Source organism: Ruditapes philippinarum, unplaced genomic scaffold (assembly GCF_026571515.1).
Source record: "Ruditapes philippinarum isolate M1 unplaced genomic scaffold, ASM2657151v2 ctg531_1_1_1_1, whole genome shotgun sequence".
Lineage (NCBI taxonomy): Eukaryota > Metazoa > Mollusca > Bivalvia > Venerida > Veneridae > Ruditapes > Ruditapes philippinarum.
The window spans coordinates 512,425-535,865 of NW_026852123.1; the positions used below are offsets into that span (position 1 = coordinate 512,425).

General features: G+C 32.2%; 1 protein-coding gene across 5 annotated transcripts in view; it reads right to left on the bottom strand.

Annotated features, from left to right (window-relative positions):
- LOC132749939 (voltage-dependent calcium channel subunit alpha-2/delta-2-like) overlaps positions 1-22,947 on the bottom strand; it is a 70,403-nt gene extending 47,456 nt beyond the window's left edge. For 4 of the 5 annotated variants that reach the window (XM_060739900.1, XM_060739892.1, XM_060739915.1 and 1 more), the window contains exons 1-13: positions 22,805-22,947; positions 14,520-14,601; positions 13,994-14,134; positions 13,399-13,458; positions 12,658-12,793; positions 10,266-10,310; positions 6,739-6,870; positions 5,141-5,198; positions 3,665-3,715; positions 2,426-2,525; positions 1,717-1,791; positions 1,123-1,212; positions 333-455 (exon numbers count right to left, since the gene is read on the bottom strand). In XM_060739900.1, coding sequence (XP_060595883.1) covers positions 333-455; positions 1,123-1,212; positions 1,717-1,791; positions 2,426-2,525; positions 3,665-3,715; positions 5,141-5,198; positions 6,739-6,870; positions 10,266-10,310; positions 12,658-12,793; positions 13,399-13,458; positions 13,994-14,134; positions 14,520-14,601; positions 22,805-22,908 — 1,197 coding nt within the window. In that variant the 5' untranslated portion in view covers positions 22,909-22,947. The remainder of the gene's footprint in view (positions 1-332; positions 456-1,122; positions 1,213-1,716; positions 1,792-2,425; positions 2,526-3,664; positions 3,716-5,140; positions 5,199-6,738; positions 6,871-10,265; positions 10,311-12,657; positions 12,794-13,398; positions 13,459-13,993; positions 14,135-14,519; positions 14,602-22,804) is intronic. The other variant, XM_060739907.1, reaches the window with a different exon arrangement.
- Between the last annotated feature and the right edge of the window lie 494 nt (positions 22,948-23,441).

The window sequence follows — 23,441 nt, forward strand, 5'->3', positions numbered from 1 at the left end:
CACATAATCATCATCTCTATTCTCTATGCCCAGAACTTAAAAACATAAACCACAGGTTTGCCTTTTCTACAGAAGAAAAACTGTATTCATTTATGAGGCTTTGTGCAACTTCAAATGAGCCGTGTCATGACAAAACAAACATAATGCGTTTGCGACCAGCATGTATCCAGACCAGCCTGCGCTTACACCCAGTCTGATCAAGATCCATGCTGTTCGCTTACAAACCCTATAACAAGTAGAGATACTGCGCAGGCTGGTCTGGATCCATGCTGGTTGCAAACCCATTATGTTGATTTTGTCGTGACGCGGCTCAAATGTCTTCGATAGTTTACCTGGTGGTCTTTAGGATTGTACTTTTTGAACACATCCTCAGCTAAATCAGACCCGCCATCAGTGAGCAGCATGATCATTCTGTTACAGTCAGCGCCTCGTCTACCATTTGTCTGATTCTTTAACTGTTATATCATATATAGACGATATTGATCAAGATGAAAGAAATCATATTATACGAGCCTCTGGCAAGCGTGGTCAGTAAGTTTAATAAATTAAGTAGCCGAAGCTAAACAAATGTAATATTCTATTTATGACATATCCAAAATAACAACATTTCATAATACAAAACTTTTTCCGGTTTTCATTGATGCTTATAGGGTAATGTTAACATTTATTGTGTCTTTCATGCTAAGTTTGTACAATGTTAATGACGTCATGTCAAAATATATGCACAGCTTAGCAATACTGTTTTGATGTTGTCGCAAAAATATGTATGTAATAAACATTTAAAATATAAATTTTAATAAAATGTATAAATTTCATTAATACGGATTTATTTTAGTTTGATTGTGTTGAAAGCTATAAGCTTATTAAAACACTCTCAAATCTGTTCCTGGAACCAACCAGTACTAAGCAATGAAAGTTTCTTGCTCAGAGGATCATTAGTATGCACTGGACCGGGTTTATGATTGTGTAACAGCAACTGTCTCAAAACATGTCTATTAATGATTAATCTAATAAATGGCCATGTTTATTTTGTCAGTCTGTAAAGTTATATTCATTGTAGCTTAAAAGAAGAGTTTTCAGTATAAATTAAGACAATATTATTGAACATGAAGGAAAACTTACCTTGACAAACTGTTCAAATGCAAAAGTCAGTCCAGCTTTATAGTTTGCCATTCCCCCTGCCTCAATTCCATTCACTTCTTCTATCAGTTTCTGCAAAATGAAAAAATTGCATGCATTTATATCATTAACCCTGAAATTGCATAATTAAAGACTCAAGTCTTACCGCGCAGTCTGATCAGGATCCATGCTGTTGCTATCAGTTTCTGTACTTGTAATAGGGTTTGTAAGCGAACAGCATGGATCCTGATCAGACTGCGCGGATGCTGGTCGCAAATGCACTATGTTGGTTTTGTTATGGCGCGGCTCAAATTATTTCAAGTAAAAGCCAGAAACTGAGTAAAACAATCTTTTGTTTGCTAGTTGGATAGTAACTTCAGATGAAAGACTCTGAATGTCACTGTTGGTATTCGAACCCACAGCAATGAGGTGGTAAAAAGTCCAAGCCAGCTACCATAATCATGGTGCCAGGAGGGCATCTTTAATATCACTCTTGAAAGCTATAACTTGAAAATCAATCACAATTTTTTTCAGTTTCTTTAGCAATAGCTAATGAATACACTGTACTGAATATAAAGCAGTATTATAAAAACATACCTTTTTATTTCTGTAGTTAGCTTGTACAAAAGTGCCATTAAAACACCTGGATACATTGTGAGCTTCTTTACTAAACTGTAATAAAAGCAATAAATAAAAAAAACTGACTAAAAAAAATAAATCATCAAATGTTTGTTAAAAAAAATTGATTTAAATAATTTACAAATATACTTTTATACATACATATGCAAATATTTATATGTTATACAGATGAGAAAATAAGGAAATCATCTATAAACAATAAATCCAACCGTTTATTTGTATAAAATCAATACTTTATTAATTTCTAAGGAATATGTATGTTCGTTTTTTTCTTGTAGTTTTTTTTTCTTTTGCCATTTGCCTTTGACCGTTGATTTTTTAACATAATCTTCTGTTTTTATGCTTCATGATTATTGTTTCATTATCTGTATTTTCCTATTGTACAATGCCATTGAATAAGATATACCTAGTAGGTCAAAAAAGACTTTAAGAAAATAAACAAGTTGTAAGTACACTAAGTCTCTAAGAAATTGTAAAATTGCTTTGAAAAGGGTATCAATGGGTCAACGTTTTCTTTTTATGGCTGCAATGCAACTTTTTATTACAAATTTATAAGTTCTGCACCAGGAATATCCCCTGTTGAGCAATAACATTGGGTCAATTGTAGACTAAATGATCATTATGGAACATTGAAACAGAAAGCTGACAGTGTATATGATGAACTCACATGTGCTATATTAACAAAGTCATTTTCTCCCAGGGTGTCTAGTAGTGACTTTACAGCGACTTTAATCAGTTCAAGCGCCTGGCCAAACACACTTCCACTCCTGTAATATATCATAAAATGCCTTTATTATACATATGTTTATAATTACATTTATAGAATCATATAGGATAATAGTACCTGATACATGATATACATGTATATAATTCTATATATAAAATGATACACAACCTCAAATTATCCTATAAATATTTGTTCTTTAAATAGACTGATAATAATGTCTACATGTATATAATTCTATTCATAAAATAATAAACATGCAAGAACTTAAATTGTTATACTTAAAACATATCTTGTTCGAATAGACAGACAAGTTTTTTATTTCTTATCTTATTAACAGAAGTAATTCTATTTTAGGCAGATCTTTATTCAAAACTGGTACCATTATTTTTTTATATATTACAATCTAACAAGAAATTCTAAAATCAGATATAACGCAAATAACATCTCATAAATTATACTGAAACAAAAAAGAAACTTTCTCCAAGTTTAAATATGTGTTAGTACAGTTTTTCAATCCTTTTGAAACTCGATTTTTACGTTGAATAAACATATCAGGCTTTTATACGGGGATTAGCTGACCGATTTTGCAAACAAAACGAGTTTTACAAGCTACTACATGTATATAAGTGTGTACATCTAAGTGGTACCCTTGAACAACTGGCACATACTTTGCGCAAATTTCTTTTTTGGTTCAGTATATTTCACATGAGAATAATGTCAAACTTGCAAAATATTATTAACCCCCACCCCTGCACCCCATCCCTTAATACTCCCCACCCCCATCCCTGCACCCCAGTCCTTAATACTACCCACCCCCATCCCTGCAACCCATTCCTTAATACTCCCCACCCCCATTCCTGCACCCCATCCCTTAATACTCCCCACCCCCATCCCTGCACCCCATCCCTAAATACTCCCTACCAATCCCTGCACCCCATCCCTTAATTTTTATTAATTATTTTTTATTTATTTCAGAACTATTCTAATTTACACACTATTTTAAGACACATGTATAGTGGATTATCAGATTCTACATTTGAAAGCAATTAAATAATTTAATCATAACATAATGTAGTGGAACACCTATAAAAAAATAGTACATTAACATTCCAGTGTAAGTACTTCCAGTTTTATAGCTTAAGATACAATGTACAGCAGGAAGAAATAATATACACCTACGTATCTATCAAAATCAACATATCTTTTGGAGAACTCGACCCCTGGGTATACCTGTAATATAAGAATTGATAATATTTCATTTCATCAACAGTTACTGTAATTTTATCAATTCTCTAAATGGTGTTCAGGATGACATATTGCCTATATTGTACAGAAGTAGGCCAAAATACTTTAGTAAATTTAAGTAAGACATAAAGTTTGAAACTTAATAAACATTTTTAAAACATATGATGCAAATATGAGCCGCGTCACGACAAAACCAACATAATTTGTTTGCGACCAGCATGGATCCAGACCAGCCTGCACATCCGCACAGTCTGATCAGGATCCATGCTGTTCGCTATCAGTTTCTCTACTTGTAATAGAGTTGGTAACCAAACAGCATGGATCCTGATCAGACTACGCAGGCTGGTCTGGATCCATGCTGGTCGCAAACCCATTATGTTGGTTTTGGCGTGACGTGGCTCATATGTTTAGCTCTAAACCCCCCTGGCAGCAACTGATTCTACCCATACTTCTAGTGCAGACCAAGGTCAGCTGACAAGTCTGTGAGGTATGATTATAGTCTACCCTGTTTGTTATTCAGAAAGTAAATATTTTGAAATTTTTCGTTAAAAAAGGATGAATAATTTTGTCCAGAATGAAATATGGAGAAGTCAATTAAATATATCTAACATGGTAAAAGGTAAATATTGAAATTCCTTAAACCAACAATGGGCAAAAAGTAAAACATACGTTTAGGAAGGCAATATTTAAATAAAATTATATAAGTAAAATATCAACATTTACAATTAGTTTTAACAATTTAAGTATCTCACAAAAAAAAACATTTCAAGGCAGTCTGTATTATTCAAAGCTTATTGGTTTAATACATACAGACTTATTTTGTATTATGATCGTGTATCTTCAAAAGTTCAGTCACATTAAGCATTTCACACTGTATTTATTTGGAGAGAAATAAATGGTTTTTAAGACGTTTATTTTGTTCACAGGTAGGAAATCTGGGGGGAAATTACAGCATTTTTTTTCAAAATGGGAAGAAAAAACATTATGTTAATTGAATTTTAGGGGGAAACTGCATGATTTAAAGGATTTTTTTCCTTTGGATAACTGCCCGAAAACAACCCCTGCCATGACCAGAAAATAAGCCATGCCCATACAAAATTTTACCTGGTATTTGTAACATTTTATGATATGCCAACACTTTTATTATTTTTTTACAATATTGTTCATAAAAAGCCATGGCTACATCCAAGGATTCCAGATGTTTCACTGAAAATACTGAGGATAATTTGCTTTTACAAAAAGTCATGTACAATGGTATTCTTCAAGGATTACTGATAATTTTCATTTTGAAATTTTTTTTATATGTATAAAAAGTTATTAAAAACACAATTTCTCAACAGTTCTATATCAAAAGCACTCTTTAATAGTCTGCTTTCCTGTAATGGATATAAGAAAGCAGTTAAAACTTACCATGGTCTACGCCGAACGTCGTATAAATCAACTTCATCACCGGTTTCCCATCTGCTTGCTGCAAGATCAGACAGTATATCATTAAGGTACCACTTACAGCTGCGAACACTAGACATTTTAAACATTTATTCTATATTAAAACATAAATCATGTCTGCTTTTTGGACAGACTGAATTTCAAAGAGAGAAAGATAAAATGATCAATATTGAAAATCAGTCTTGAAGTCTTATTCAAGTATATTCTTTCCATTCAGAATATATGATTATGTATAATCTACAGTATATGATGCAAAGTAAGAATATGCCAATTTTTACAATCAGGGGCCATAACTGGCTTAATCTTTAATTAATTTTGCAACAAATTACCAACAAAATTACCAACATGCGTACATTCACATGATGAAAAATATTCTTAGAAAGTTTCATGGCCCTAGCTGTTGTCGGAGATAATGCTTCACATGTATAGAAATGCTTTTAAAGCTAAATCAGGGGCTATAACTCTGTCTGCCTTCAATACATTTGCGACAACTTAACCATGTCTGTAAATTCACACCCTGACAAATAATTGGTACATGTGTCACAGTTTTTTTATTTTAAAGGGATATTCAGGCAAATTAATGACAAAAATATTAAAATGATCTTTTGTACTCAACTCGCGCTAAAATGACATTTCTAAAAGTTTCAGCATAAATTTCTGTTTAAATTCTATATATTTTGGATTTGAAGCATAAATATATCTATATATGTTGAGCAAAATTTAGACGCCAATAGAATCACCGAATAGTTTTAAAACAAGTCAGGTGACTTGAACAAATCCTTAAAGTTACATTAACAGATACTGTGGATATTGTATGATTAAAACAAGTCAAAATCATTCATTTGACATGTTCGTTAACGTTTTCAGAGTTCACTGTGACAACTATTGTGAAATCCTAGCGCTCTAACCTGACCCACGCGGGTCAGGTTAGGAAAGCACCATTTTATTCTATATATGGAGAAAAGTTTTGTTCCTTTCACTGTCTAATATATTCATTTTGAGGGCAATCACAGAATAAGGAATGAATAATTCAAAACTAAGAAATGAAAATTTTGCCTGTGTCTCCCTTTAATATTGAAACCCCTTTGATATGTATAGACTGCTCCTAATTCATTTTAGCATATAAAAATTTAGACCACAAATTCAGCTGTTAAGTGTTATTGGAGACAAAAACTTGGCCTATGTCATAAGTCAATTGCATAAATTTTGTAAAGCAAATGTTGATATCATTTTGTGTGGTTGCAATAAGACAGTAGAGGTCATATGGCGACTTTTCACATTTACTGGTGGAGGAAGACAGGTTACAGGTTTCCCTCATGGTATTTTTTCAGGAATAACCAGGCATCTGAGTAGAACCACTAACTTTACATATGCATGGAAAGAATCTAAGTCCCTTGTGGGATTTTAACTTAAAGTGGTGAGGGGCAAGTGGTTTAAAGTCAACAACATCTGCCATAATAATTTCAGCCACGGGCTACTCTTAGAAATGTTAAATAACCTAACCACATAATTATGCATGTAAAAACAGTCATATCTGATAACAGCTAAGTAAACCACTTTACCAGGTAGGGTTCGCATAAAACCACTCTGGCTACCAAAGTATTGCCACAGTATCTCAGGATCCTTTTTATAATTCTCAGTGAAAACCTTGTCCAGAGCTGCTGACCACTGCAGACCATTCAGTATCTCAACATCTGAAAAACGCCAACACATTTTACATGATAAAAGACTGGTAAAATAAGTCTTGTGAATACAGAAAAACTCAAACAATATAAAACATAACCAATATTTAATATTCTCTGCAAAACGATCATCTTGCGATGAGAAAAACAACATTTGAAGTTAATTTTACACCAACATTTTTTATTTTTCTCTATTTATAACAGGAAACTATGGATAAAAGTTCAGGGTTATATATGTCCTGTTAAGATACAAGTAGTTATCATTGTATAAGAGGTAAACCCAACCCCTGCTGACTTTTTTAAATGGACTTTCCCAGCTTCCATTTTTGGGACTGTCATCAATTTCTAAGAAGTCAAAATTAAAATTTAGAAGTGTAGAGCCTGGTCAGGCTGCAGGGATGTGCAGGCTGGCCTAGCCCATTACAAACGGCAACCTCGGGCAGTCTATTTTGGTTTAACTGACAGATAAAGGTTAATGCCATCTTGTAGAAGATCTAATTGTAGATTGAATCAACACAATAAAGTGTCTAGAACCTCAAACACTCTTCATTATCCCCAGTTAATGAACATTTCTTTTTATTTATTGACTAAATATTTCCCTTACAAGTTATATACTACTGTTTATAGTGACAACAAATATCTTTTATATCACGTTTCTTTATTGACTTCAACATCCCCCAGATATTATCTTTTTATATTGACAATATAATCCCTTATTTATTACCTTTTTTTATTTTCATCAAATTTCCTTAGATATCACTATTTTATATTGACAACAAATGTCCTTAGATAATAACTTTTTATATTGACAACTCAGATTGTCAGTAGTAGTGTTAGTAGTTTACACTCCTGATCATGGCAGTAAGCCACTTTGAATTCACCAGAGCACAGTTCAGCCACCGCATTGTTCCTGGGAAGGCTGTTAAGCAGTTTACCAGTACTAGTAGCTTCATTTTTGTTAAGGAACTGATCAATTCTGTACATGCCTGACCAGAAGTACATTGCGAATGACCATAGAAAGGATTTCATGATAAACCACATGAGAGTGACCTGTGCCATCCAGGAATTGAACCTGATATTGCCTAATTTACAGTTCAATACTCTACCTATTGAGCTAACTGGACGGTGACAGCTTAGATACATTGTATGATCCTACCTTTTTACATTCACACATTATCACATACATAATTATTACCTTTTTAGAATGACAATATAATGGATTAGATTTAACTTTAAATTGGCAACATATTCAATTTATATTGAAATCCTAACATTTAATATTATAGAATTACATCATTCAATTTACTGTATATATGCCATGCCTTACACATAAAATATTTATATGTTACTAAATACAACATCAATTTTTAAATTATTATACATTCACATGTATAAATAATGTACATGTATATGAGATAAGCAGGGGAGATAAGCATGTTTTTGCTTTAAGCAACTAAACACATGATTGCAACAAATTATGGGTGAAAACTTAAAAACTCATAGATATATGACAGTGCAGTTTGGGGAAATTTAAATCAAACATAATACTTTAAACTTAAAAAAACAATATCTTACAGAATAAATTTCAATTTCAATATTTTCCTATTAATTTTGTGAAAGAGATTTGGAATGATGTACATTAAAACTTCAGACATGAATAAAAAGTCTCATTAAAAAAAAAAACGAAAAAAAATTTCCCCAAAATTAAAAAAAAATAATCCTGAACAGCTGCATAAAAAAAATATCAAAATTGAACTATTCTGACAAGTTTCTTAAAAGGAAAGGAGGGTAATATAAATAAAAACTTTTAAGTCATGTACAAAATACAGTTTGTAGTTCTTTCCCAAAATTTCTCAAATTTCCTGAACTGCCACATAATATTTCCTTTTTTCCAAAAGAGCAGGAAAAGCTGCTGAAAAATTCCCATATCAAATTGTGCACTTAAGCTCTGATATTCAAACAGCATGAAGAACATGTTAATATGACCAGCCACATCTCATCTGAATGAAGGATATATTACCATGACATTTAATCAAATAACAGCACTGGGACTTGTTTTATCTAATTAGCAAAATTGTCATTTTTCATGAATATGGCAATATGATATTTAAATTTTTCATAACTTTGCAATACATGTAATTTCTCTAAAACTAACAATTTTTAGGGATTAAGTGTATAGCTTTAAAAATATTTGACATTTCAAAGAACAAAATTTTGGATACTTATTACAAGATGTTGACATTACCTCCCCTTACATAAAACACTCGAGCAAAGATTACTTCCCTTTAATAATAACATTTACATAGAAAACGTCTATAAAAAGGTTATGTAAATCATCTAATTCGCAAGCTAATTTCACATTCAAGCTCAAAGGTGCGATCAATATCTACTTATTTACATATCAAAGAACTCTACTACAGTTCTTTTAAAAATACATACATCTACATGTACTTATATATACGCAGCAAATTAAACACGAGGGTTTTATTCTATTTTTACTACAAACAATAACTGTGTTGATAAAAGGAAAGCTAGAAAACCAACAAGATATTCTGCGTTGTCGCCAAAAAATATAAATAATTGTCAATCTGGTTTAACTGGTTTTTAAAATAAAGATTTTCATACTATTTTACGACCATGAAAGTATCCCAAGGGTCTATTTTGTTCTCCCAGTATTATGGAGATAAAAATCTATTTTCTTTAGAAAAAAAAGGAGCCTTGCATAATATGATAAAGAATGTGCCAATACTGAATTGCTGATGGGCACATTAACACTAACATAATGAAACTTTTGTGTATATCAACTTAAGCATGAATAAGTAAACTGACCAAAAAATGTTTACATTTTATATCATCATATAAATGTACAGTAAAAAAGAAATTGGAGAAAAGAAGAAATGTAAGAAAAAAATAAATGCAGTATCTTTAAAGAACTGCTCAGAAAGATTTAACAGCCGTGTGGTTATGAAAAAATGAAAAGACTGGAAATGCTTTCATCATATTTTTTTTTTATTTTTTTTTTTTTAATTTTTTAAATAAATCTTTTTTTTTAAATAAATCAATAAAATTCATATTAAAGCAAGACATTTAGATTAAGAGAACATTTATATCACAGGCTATGTATGCATTATAATTAACTTTTTATTTTTTTATTTTTTTTTTTGCAAAACCCAAAACCAGTTCTTTAACTTTTGAAATTTAACTGAACTGTGCTACGTTGCTAAAGTGATCATATAAAACCAGTAATATTAATTATATGTATGTATTTATATTAAAATAAACCGTAGTTCATGCTTTGGTTGATATACAGTGAGGAATATTTCAGTAATAAATTGTTGATTTTCCGTGGTAGGATTTTTTATCATCACTCTCATGCAATGACATGTTTGTTCTACTGTATATATTACCCCTCGGAATTTTTTCCTTCAACGACCATTGCGGTACTAGTTTGACTATTAAAAGATATCAGCGAAGATAATATGTCAATCGAAAGCAATACTATATGGGTATATATAAGCATACAAAATTGGACACAAAACATTTTCATTGAAAGAATTTTAACTCTATGACTTTTATGTAAAACAAAAATTTTATGTTCTATAATTAAACAAAGAAAAACTTGGAATAAAAGCAAGCCTCAAATGGGTGCACACCTCTTACCAAAATACCCAAACAATACCTAAATACCAGAATACCTCCCTGATAGTGGTAGAAAATTGGTCCTACTCAGATGCCCACTCATGCCTTTTCGGGAATACTGGTGGAGAAAGTCCTTGGGTACACCGACCCCCCTCCCAGACAGGCTGTTGTGGGCATCTGAGTTAGACTGCTAATTTCTTGTAAGCTAGATGGATAGCTTTCTCATATGAAAGAATTAAATGCTCATTTCAAACTAAAATGCACAGCAGTGGCAAAAGGTTTGATATCAAAGGCCTTAACTTCTCAATCATGAAATAATGCAAAAAAGAGCTTATTTTAGTGAAAAACTAGCCACTTTCTCTTTTGATACTTTTTCAACATATTTCTGCCGGCTAAATTTATTATTAATTCTTATTCCAGCTTCCTATATATAGATATTATTCGGCATGCATGGGGTATTCCAGTGTTTTACTAGTGTTCTGGTATGTCGATAAAATTTCAAATTTTTGTTTTTGGAACTATGCAATTTAACATTTTCTTGTGAAAAAAAAAGCTTTATTTAAATGACAAAAGCATTATAGGTACTTCTTTTCTCATTGGTATGGACTTGCACTATGAAGCTTTTCTTGTAAAAAAAAAAATCAAATATAAAGTTGTATCATGTGTGACAAAAATGCAAATAAAATATTTTGTGTCAAAGAAAGTATGCCGTCTTTAATTTGTTCAAGGGATAAGACAGTTATTTCAATAATAGAAAGTAAAGCTTGGCCAGCAAAACTTCTTAACTCTCTGTGTGCTTTCATAACAAAATCAGTATGATCAAAAACAACCAAAATGTAAGAGTTTAGAAACGATTGCCCCTAAAATATTTTTAACCTAAAACTATATATTTTCAAAGTATCTTAACAAATTTTGACAATGTTCATGTAACAAAAATTTTGATTGGTTGTTTAACTTTTTTTGACTCAATGTTGCAATCACTTTGATTGGTTTATTCTAAAAAATTAAAATTATGACATGAGTTTTGATTGGTTAAATAAAGGACTCAAATAATTGCTGATGTAATAAATGTTTTGATTGGCCAAGCTGTACTAAAATTCACTCCTGATCAACACAGTTATCAAACATCAAACAATACATAACACAAGAAACCAACTTGACCAAAAATAAGAAATTTTTGTAATAAATACCAAGGCATATAAATTTATCAATAAATTACCAATTTAAATCATAGACCATTACCCTTTAAAGTATAATGCAATAAGGATGTGTTTGTAAAACACAAAATTCACCTGTCTGTTAATAAACAACAAAGTTTCCTGAACTTTGAAAATATGGCAATAGAGCTGTCATGTACAGAACTGTTCACTAATTAGGAGAGGTATTGTGTATAAGCAGCCTGATAGTTTAATTGGTTTAAACGTACCCAGATAGTCCCACAGAGTCCAGTCCTGGTCAGACTGCACATTTTTCTCACCCAGTGGCACAATGTTACATTTCAATACATTAAATTGAAGCTCATGTCCATAGATATAATATGTTTAATTGAATAAGTTAAAGTATAAAGGCTTTAGCCTATATCATAAAAATCTCATGGTTATGGCTGAAGTCAAAGTTTACCCCACAGACACAAATGCAACTTAACTATTGCTGTGGGTAAACAACTATAACACTAGACATCTATTCTGAAGTTCAGAAGTAAACATATATTTCATGTCTCATATTTGAAGCCAATGCATTATGAAAGCTTTGACACACCAACTTAATGGTACCTATAGAAATTCATTATTAATGGTGCCAACAAATCAATGAATATCTCCAACTTAAATATTTCACCGTCTCTCTCTTATCAATATTTATACAATGTACCATTACTATCAATATACAGTGTAACCTCAGCAAAGTGACCCTCTGTACAGCAATAACCTCTTTATAACAAATGAATTAAATATTCACCTAAACTAATACTAAACACTGAATTTAACCTCTCTTGAACAATAACCTCTAAACAAAAGCCAATATTTCCCTCCCAAAGGGTGTTGCTCTGCATAGGTTCTACTGTATTTTTAAAATTCAGCATACATGTACAAATATACCAAGTAATTCAAACTAATCTGACCTATATTAATTGCCTATCAAATAAGTAAAAAAATGGTCTACCTCCATCATAGATCTCGACAGGAATGTGAATGCTGGAAACATTTGGAATGATCTTCTGTTTGAACCTCTCACTGTATACAAGGCCAGTATTGTTAGGCAGTATCTCCTTTGCTTTTAAACATGTGAAGTCCTCTTTCTATACAAATATGAAGAAAATCATTATGATTTAAAATATTTAAAAACAATTCTATCAAAAAATGTGAAGAAATGTAAGCCTCAATGATAAATTTTCGAGGGCTTTGAGCGAAATGAGTGTAACTCACATGACATAAAGAAGGAGGTACAACTTTTTTGCAACAAGTATACAACTTGTTTTTAAAAGGCGTAAAAATATAAATGACAAAAAGTAGTAAACAATTACAATATTTATTAAAAAAAAACACCTTAAAATCATGTTATTTTTAATATTATTTATCTACATGTAATGTCACATCTGAAGTTTAATTAAACAATAAAGTGTTAAAGTACATCAAAAATAACAGAAAATATACAAAACAATGTATACTAACAATATGTTATTTAGCTTTGGAGATGAATTTGTACAAGGAACACCTGCTATATCAGAAAGTTATAATTTATAATAAACATTTATTTTTTCAAATTCAGTACTTTCACATGATGTTTATCAGGATACAAACAAATGTTTGACCAATTATAGTAAGCCCAATAAAGAAACATGATGAGGAAATATAAATCATTCAGATTTTCAAAGATATAAAATAAACATGTATTCATAGTTACCTTTATATTATTATTCCACGTATGATTAGCTGCGGCCTCCTCCGCTGCCCTCACAGAATTCTGAAAATTCATCGTTACAATAATATAATTTTTATTACCCACATTAACCCTAAGCCTGCTAATGGCAACCTATCCTACCCATGCTACCAGTACTGACCAATGCAGACTATAAGCCTGCGCATCCGTGACCTCTAATCATGGTCTTCACTATTCCCTATTCAGTCACTACATATTTTGCAATTTTCCGTTAAAATGATACATTGTTTTGTCCAGATTGAAAGATGGACAAGCTAAATTTAAGATCTACTTATAACTGAATATAAAGCATTAAAAATGGTATCTTGTAATAATTATAATTATATTTGATCTGCTTCTAGTGCCAGTGAGCAAATTTATTTGTTGTCTGAAACACTCAACAAACCTGCATACATATAATTGTATATCTGATCATTTTAATGTACTCCTAATTTGCAATTTCTGAAGCAGAATCCTAAGTATATAATAGCTGACAAAAGATGATGGACCATTTATTAACCTTTTCCATAAGCCAATGTTTATAATAAACTAAAACACCACAAACAAAATGGTTACTTACGTTCAATGCTTCCATCTTAAGTAAGAACATGCTTCTGAGGGAATCTGCGAAATTTTTGACAATGGCATCTGTATCCAATTTTTCAAATTTCAAACTAAATTTTGCATGAGCTTTGTTTTTACTGTCTGTATTATTATACGCCTGAAAACAAAAATAAACAAAACCACTAAGGATGTTTCTAAATTCAAAATTTCACCATTTTCATGTTGTAATAAGCCGGTGCTAGGGGCCAGTACAGTAAATTGCATTTTTCAGTACTGTTAAAAAAAAACGGCTCAATCAAACCAACCCTTCAACATTTTCAATTTTGTCGTTTTGGGCATTATTTAGGGATTCTGTTTTTCTCTATTTTATACAAGTACATACTCATAAAATGTTTGCCTTTCACAATAAGAAATTCAATATTATACTCCCTTAAGAAAATTCAACACACATCTTAGATGGATAATGGTTAAGGGTCATCAACTATGACAACCTTACTAACATGACCACCTGTACTAAGGGAACTGACAATGTTTATACTTACAGCAACAACCGTGTCAGATGCTGTAACTGTGTTAAATCGTCCCACCAATGTTCGAGACAAATTTTCAACCAAATTTTCTAGCCTGAAAACAAAAAAGAGCAAATTTATACATTCAGCATGATTTTACCATATATTCAAATAAACCCTTCCAAGATTCAAGCACTAAACGGCATTTTCACTTTAGAACAGTATTACAAGTGATATTCTGTGAAGTTTTGTAAATTTTTTATTTTTGGTATAATTTCTTACAATGTAGTATAGGGACACAATCAGGTCACATGTCAATATAGGGCACCATCAGGTCATATGTCAATATAGGGCACCATCAGGTCACATGTCAATATAGGGACACAATCAGGTCACATGTCAATATAGGGCACCATCAGGTCACATGTCAATATAGGGACACAATCAGGTCACATGTCAATATAGGGACACAATCAGGTCACATGTCAATATAGGGCACCATCAGGTCATATGTCAATGTAGGACATAATCAGGTCACCTGTCAATATATGGCACAATAAAGTCACATGTCAATATAGGGCATAATCAGGTCACATATCGATCAATATAGGGCACAATCAGGTCACATGTCAAAATAGGTCACAATCAGGTCACATGTCAATATATGGCATCATCAGGTCACACATGTCAATCAATATAGGGCACAATCAGGTCACATGTCAATATATGGCATCATCAGGTCACACATGTCAATATAGGGACACAATCAGGTCACATGTCAATATAGGGCACCATCAGGTCATATGTCAATATAGGGCATAATTGGGTCACATGTTAATATAGAGCATAATCAGGTCACATATCAATCAATATAGGGCACAATCAGGTCACATGTCAAAATAGGTCACAATCAGGTCACATGTCAATATATGGCATCATCAGGTCACACATGTCAATCAATATAGGGCACAATCAGGTCACATGTCAATATATGGCATCATCAGGTCACATGTCAATATAGGGACATAATCAGGTCACCTGTCAATATAGGGCACCATCAGGTCATATGTCAATGTAGGGCATAATCAGGTCACCTGTCAATATATGGCACAATCAAGTCACATGTCAATATAGGGCATAACCAGGTCACATGTCAAGATAGGGCAAAATCAGGTCACATGTCAATATAGGGCATAATTGGGTCACATGTTAATATAGAGCATAATCAGGTCACATATCAATCAATATAGGGCACAATCAGGTCACATGTCAATATATGGCATCATCAGGTCACATGTCAATATAGGGACACAATCAGGTCATATGTCAATATAGGGCACCATCAGGTCACATGTCAATATAGGGACACAATCAGGTCACATGTCAATATAGGGCACCATCAGGTCATATGTCAATATAGGACATAATCAGGTCACCTGTCAATATATGGCACAATAAAGTCACATGTCAATATAGGGCATAATCAGGTCACATATCGATCATATAGGGCACAATCAGGTCACATGTCAAAATAGGTCACAATCAGGTCACATGTCAATATATGGCATCATCAGGTCACACATGTCAATCAATATAGGGCACAATCAGGTCACATGTCAATATATGGCATCATCAGGTCACACATGTCAATCAATATAGGGCATAATCAGGTCATATGTCAATATAGTGCACCATCAGGTCACATGTCAGTATAGGGCATAATCAGGTCACATATCAATATAGGGCATAATCAGGTCACATGTCAGTATAGGGCATAACCAGGTCACATGTCAATATAGTGCATAATCAGGTCACATGTCAATATAGGGCATAATCAGGTCACATGTCAATATAGTGCAACATCAGGTCACATGTCACTATAGGGCATAATCAGGTCACATATCAATATAGGGCATAATCAGGTCACATGTCAGTATAGGGCATAACCAGGTCACATGTCAATATAGTGCACCATCAGGTCACATGTCACTATAGGGCATAACCAGGTCACATATCAATATAGAGCATAATCAGGTCACATGTCAGTATAGGGCATAATCAGGTCACATGTCAATATAGTGCACCATCAGGTCACATGTCACTATAGGGCATAACCAGGTCACATATCAATATAGGGCATAATCAGGTCACATGTCAGTATAGGGCATAATCAGGTCACATGTCAATATAGTGCACCATCAGGTCACATGTCACTATAGAGCATAATCAGGTCATATGTCACTATAGGGCATAATCAGGTCATATGGCAATATATGGCATAATCAGGTCACATGTCAATATAGTGCACCATCAGGTCACATGTCACTATAGGGCATTATCAGGTCACATGTCAATATAGGGCATAATCAGGTCATAAAAAAATATATATATATATAAAACTTGCAGAGTCAAAAAGATTATAGATGTAGATGGGGGAATTTATACAATGCTAAAATTAATAATACATTTCCATTTCAATTTTTTAATTTTAAAAAATCTAAAACCATTTGTGGTACATTTATATGTATGTAGCTTTAAAGGAATTTTCTGACAACACTCTGAAGTGTTTGACCATTTTAACATCAAATTTTAACTTCCGAATTATTTTTTAGCTCGACTATTCGATAAGAATAATTAGAGCTATTGTAGTCACCCGAGCGTCGGTGTCGGCATCTGCGTCGGCGTAACCACTTATGTTAAAGTTTTTGTAATAGTTCAACTATTTTCAAAGTCCATTGACATATGGCTTTGAAACTTTGCACACTTGTTCACCATCATGACACCAACCTGTAGACAGGAGGAGGTAACTCTATCAAGCATTTTGACAGAATTATGCCCCTTTTTTTGACTTAGAATTTACGTTAAATTTTTTGTAATAGTTCAAATATTATCAAAGTCCATTGACATATGGCTTTGAAACTTTGCACACTTGTTCACCATCATGACCCCAACCTGTAGACAGGAGGAGGTAACTCTATCAAGCACTTTGACAGAATTATGCCCCTTTTTCGACTTAGAATTTATGTTAAAGTTTTTGTAATAGTTCAAATATTTTCAAAGTCCATTGACATATGGCTTTGAAACTTTGCACACTTGTTCACCATCATCACCCCAACCTGTAGACAGGAGGAGGTAACTCTATCAAGCACTTTGACAGAATTATGCCCCTTTTTCGACTTAAAATTTACCTTAAAGTTGATGGTTATCTCACAAAATGTTTAACCTTAGTTACAAACTGAAGAGCCTGTAGCTATGAAAGATGAAGAACCTAACTAGCAACCCCATTTCTGACATCTGACCAAGCTGAAACTCTACTGTTGGTTAATTAAGTGACTTCAAAATCTTAATTTGATTGATAATGAACTAAAGGCTATTCTACCATTCCAGCAGTTTATGCAGGGGTGTCAAAATTAATTTTTTGTTTTGCTTAGGTTGTCCCACAGCCTCATGTTCATTGCATACAAGTCAAAATTTTCCAGAATTTACTTTATAAATATCAAACAAACAATAAAGAAACTGTTTCAGATAAAACAGAAAAGTAACTCAAAATCAAATTTCACTAGCCATGTAATAGGTTTAACTTAAAATATTAAATATATCCAAAAGAAGTACATTTATACTGAAATATAGTGTAATTATTTTTTTTTTCCTAATTAACTAATTTGTAGTATCAAGACAAGAGACTGTTATGACATAATTCTGCAGGGATTTGTATCACATGGCACATAAATGACAACCTATTTTCTCTAGTATTACATACATGTGTATTCTTCTATACATGTACAAATACATGTATATATGATTATATCTTGATAACAACACAGACAGTTTAATCCCTTAAAACTGCCTCCTTCCAAATATTTGACATTCTAAAGTCATTTTTCTTAATTAAACAATGTCCTATACAGAAAATGTGTACCAGAATCAATACTGGTGTATATTAGTATGGGAAAACTACAGGCAGGCTGGCAAGAGATCAATATCAGCCTGGCATTATAAGTATTGCGTAATCAATGCCATGTGTCAGCTAGAGGGAATTGGTTTTAATTAATGCCGTGCTATCGGTACCTTGCTGATAATCAGGAGTATGGGAATCAATCATGCATGATCAGTTATAATTATAAGCCCCTTATTACATCATAAATCATTAATGATATGATATGAAATTTATTTGTTAGTTCACAATTTATGCAAGGTACATGTAATGTCTAGTAAATATGTAAAATTTAAATCTTTTATCAAAATTGACATCATGATGCTTGCTTTTTTTTTTTTTATTGCGTGGGTGGGGGGATAGGTACAGGGAAATGAATATCAGTATGAAACTCTGACCATGTCAACTGAGTTTTAAAGATATACATTTACATGTATTATGCTCATATTTGATATTTAAAAAAACCCTGATAATTACTATACAGTCTTTTTTTAATGTAAAATTAACATCTTTTGAATAGAAACAGACTGAAAGAAAATATGTTACGTTTTAAACTTCACACATGCAGCTTCCCAAACATAGTTTACACATTCATTTATTCAAATTAGACATATACCGGAAGAATTTACAACATTTCAATAAATTTCTAAAATAAAAGTATTCTGCCCAAAAATAAACATAGTAAATCTTTAACTGAATAGTTCAGCATCAAACATGAAAGGTGCTAATTTAATTATGTAACATTTTTTTTGTTCAGCAATAATCTGCAAGATTATAAATGTTTTGCAGTATATTCACGAACTTGATAAAGACAAATATTTTAAAACTCTAATAAAAAACAAAAATGTTGGTAGCTATCAAAGTGGCTAGTATAAATCATAACTTACAACATTGTAAGGATTTTTTTCTTTTCCTTATCTTTTGTTAAATTGTAGATCTCTTTATAAAATTCATTTAGGAACTCCTTATCTGAATTTGTGTTGTCCCAAACAGTAAGTCAACTTTAACATGGTGATATACATTCTTGCTCTCTATGTTAAACAATATGGTTCTATTTATGATATTTTAAATTGAACAAAATACAACCTAGTAGCCATTCTGAAAGGCAGGGTACAGTATTTTCTGGGGCACAGATCAGTTTTTCTTTGACATAAAAAGAGGGACATGGTCAATTATTACAGTCTATGCATATAAATGTGTATGGATAATACATCAGAGGGCATAATTTGCTATTTTTAGTTTAGGCAAAGTGGAGAACATGCTGCAGTTTTTAAAAAAAAACCAAAAAACAAAAAAAAAAAACAGTTGGTAAGAAATGTGCCAGAGCAATTTTTTAAGATAAAATGGGATTTTTATTTTTTATTGTTTAATAAAAGTTTCATAAAAATTAAACTTCTCAAACACATGAAAATCAATTCAAGTGCTTATCAATATTTTGTTGAATTTTCAACAATTCCAAAATAAACAGTTGCTTAGTTTTAAATTACTTTTTATAAATGTAACATATTGCAGTATGATTTGCTGTATGGTTGACTGAATCTTTTTATTATGGCATCAAACAATTGGTGTTGACTCAATAACCATATTATGGCATCCAGCAATTGGTGTTGACTCATAACCATATTATGGCATCCAGCAATTGGTGTTGACTCAATCACCATATTATGGCATCCAGCAATTGGTGTTGACTCAATCACCATATTGTGGCATCCAGCAATTGGTGTTGACTCAATCACCATATTGTGGCATCCAGCAATTGGTGTTGACTCAATCACCATATTGTGGCATCCAGCAATTGGTGTTGACTCAATCACCATATTGTGGCATCCAGCAATAGGGTTGACTGAATGTAACCAGGACATTTTTCAGATGTTTGGAGCTGTTTTTGGAGGCTGTAACCGATTCATCATAGTTACGCTTTCTGTTAAGTTTTAAACTTAGCCATGAGGCCGATTTCTAGTTTTCGTTTGACAGGTATTACGATTGAAAATGCGTCTACAGTTGGACTGTTTATCTAATAACTTCAATTATAAATGTTAAGAGAAATATCGTATGGATCAAGAGAACCTTACTCGCTCTGCCGGAAGAGTTTGATCAACTTTTTATGACCCTACTAAATTTTTACTTGCAAATTATGCGAGCAAGTGGATTTGTCAAGGCCTGACGCAATTTAATATTGTGACAGGACAGGTACGATGAAGACAACGCCGTAAGAAAGTACACCTTTAATTGTGCCAGGAATCTGGTAAGCTTGTATTCATTCATGAATCACTCCGTAGAGTAAAATAGGCATATAACGATATATATTCTATTAATAAGCTAAGTTTCAACATATAAAAAGCAAATTTCTAAAATAAACTACCTAATAATTTAGGTGAAAGTATTCAGCACTTCGCCGAATTTACATACATGTGACCTTTTTTCCGATGATCAAGTGAGAGTTTTTTCTTAAAAAAGAGGGAGATTTTAGAATTTGCATTAAACAAAGAAGAAAGTTCTGATATCAAAAAGGAGATATTTTTTTTATTTGTGAAAATACCACTTATCTTAAGAAATATCTTTGAAAATATGGCTGAAGAAAGCGGGAGTCTCCCGCTAAGTGGGAAGGTTCACATGAATGCCAAAATGTTTGATCACATGACTACATGATAACTAAATTGACCTTTACAGGTTAACCTAAATATATATTTAGAACCGCTAAATTTTACAAATTCAATACTTTTCCCCCCAAAAGTTATAAAATGTAATTTGCTGAATTATGTTCTACCACTTTGTTTAAGTACCAAAAAATAAAACAGACTTCATGAAATACGTCAGTCAGAAGGACATGTCCGATAAATTTTGATTAGGTCTGACAATTTTTTATTCCTGATCTGTCCGACCGTCCGGCTTTTATCCAAGTCGCATGTATACAAAATGGCATCATTTAAGGTGCCAAAACGGGAAAAAAACTGAAAATCTATGTCAGAGGAGCGCGCAGAACAGCATTAAAAGAATGAAAAGAATAGACCCGAGACAAAATTTAATGAAAACTGGAAGCAGGACCATGAATCGATGGTGTATGACAGGGAGGTGGTGAAAATGCGCTGTACAAAATGTACCCATTTTTACAGTGAAAAATTAAAACCGAAAAGTGTCTTAGAAATACAGTTTTCCTTTGATTTTGATTAACTTTCATTCAGTCTGACAGATTTGTTTCGGTCTGACAGATTTTCATGGTTTGTCAGACGGAATGTCTGACACTTTTTTTTTAACTTTCAGAAAGTCTGTAAAAGTAAATAAAAATGAAACCTTGCATTTGTATAGAAATTTTGTCACATGTCCACAAAGATGTTCTAAATATAGTACATGCCAGTAATCTTAGGAGTTCCCACGAATAACCTCACAAAAGGCATGACTCCTAACTGTCATGGTCAACATCAGCTTGTTATACATTAATTGATGTCCAGCAGTATAATAATTAATATATAATTGCAATATTACTGACAGTTTAAAAACTTTAAATTGTCTAGAACTATATTGAAATGATTGCTTTATCGGATGAATGCACAAGAATTAATAAGGAAAAGGATATTTGCAAATTAAAAGAAGATTTTTATTGTTGGTCTTATTGAAGTGATTCTGTTTAGGTAAGCTATGTTAGGTTAGGGCCGTTCAAGCGTGGGCAGCTTCTCCAAAGAAAATAATTTTAAAATCATGCAGTTTTCCCAAAAATTGAATTGACAAGAAGTTTATTTCTTCCCCTTTCACAAAATTACTTTATTATTTCCCTTCCTGGCACATTATTTAAAATTAGGGTTGGGTAGGTATGAAGGAAAAAAAATTTTGTGTGCATAATAATGAATTATCTGCATATATGTATAATGAACTATTAAAATTAATTTATTAAGTGCAAAAGTATATGTTCATGCATTACCATATTCACAACTGACCATCGTCTATATAAAAAAAGCCCTAAAGCGCACAATTTGTTGGGCTACTATATATTGTACTCCGAAAGAAAAAAAATACTTACATCCCCTAAGAACCTGAAAAAAAAACTTTTGGGTAGGGACAAACTTGTTGGGGAGGAAGGGAAGGGGAAACAAATTATATCTTATTTTACTTTTAGGCCCAATCAAGTTCTATAAATTATTTCAAATTTGTAAACAATACTACTTTCACTTACAGAGACTAGACTCTTTAAATAAATTGCTCAACAACGTAATTACTTATTGCAATACAGATTTGTTAATTGTATACCAACGAATGTAAAATACATTCATCATATCAAAAAGGCAATCGAATAAGAATAGCTGTCACCTTAATAATGTTATGAGTTAGAATAGACGTTCAGTCAAAATGGACAAGCTCTTTGACTATTCAGTTTAATGAGAAAACTTACTGTGCTTTTTTCGGCAGTCCCTCTGTATCCACAAAATATAAAGAGTTCAATGAAAACAATAAAAATAATAAATAAGATCCATAGATTGGTTTGTGGTCCGCCATTTTGGATTCATCGACTGCTGAAGCCTCGTTTTCAAATATTTTAAAACCACGAACTGCAACTCTGAAAAGAAAAAGCCAAGTTACGCATGACAGGAAGAGTTGTCGTTCTTATTTAAATAAATAAGCCAAATTATGAAATGTAATAAATATTGTAAATCAAACTACGGACTGTAATGTAATTCAAACTTATTTCACATCTTGTAACCAAATTTGACGATTGAACTTGCGGCAATTGAACTATGGCATGATGTATTCTTCAAGTTTTTTATTTTTTTTTTCATTTTCAAAGTTCAAAAAGAAAATGATATAAAATCCATACTCAGTAGGCCGATCAGACTCGAAATAATGTGCCGGTTTACACAGGTTATTTTTCTACATATTGTAGGGCCTATCTTTTGACAATGTTATTCTAATTACATAGAGGATGAAATTCATTTTTCGAGATGAACACAGAACAGAAATGAGTTGTTTGATCAGATTGAAAGTTCAAGCAAATATTTATAAAGTTAATGTCCTTGGAAGATCTCATTATA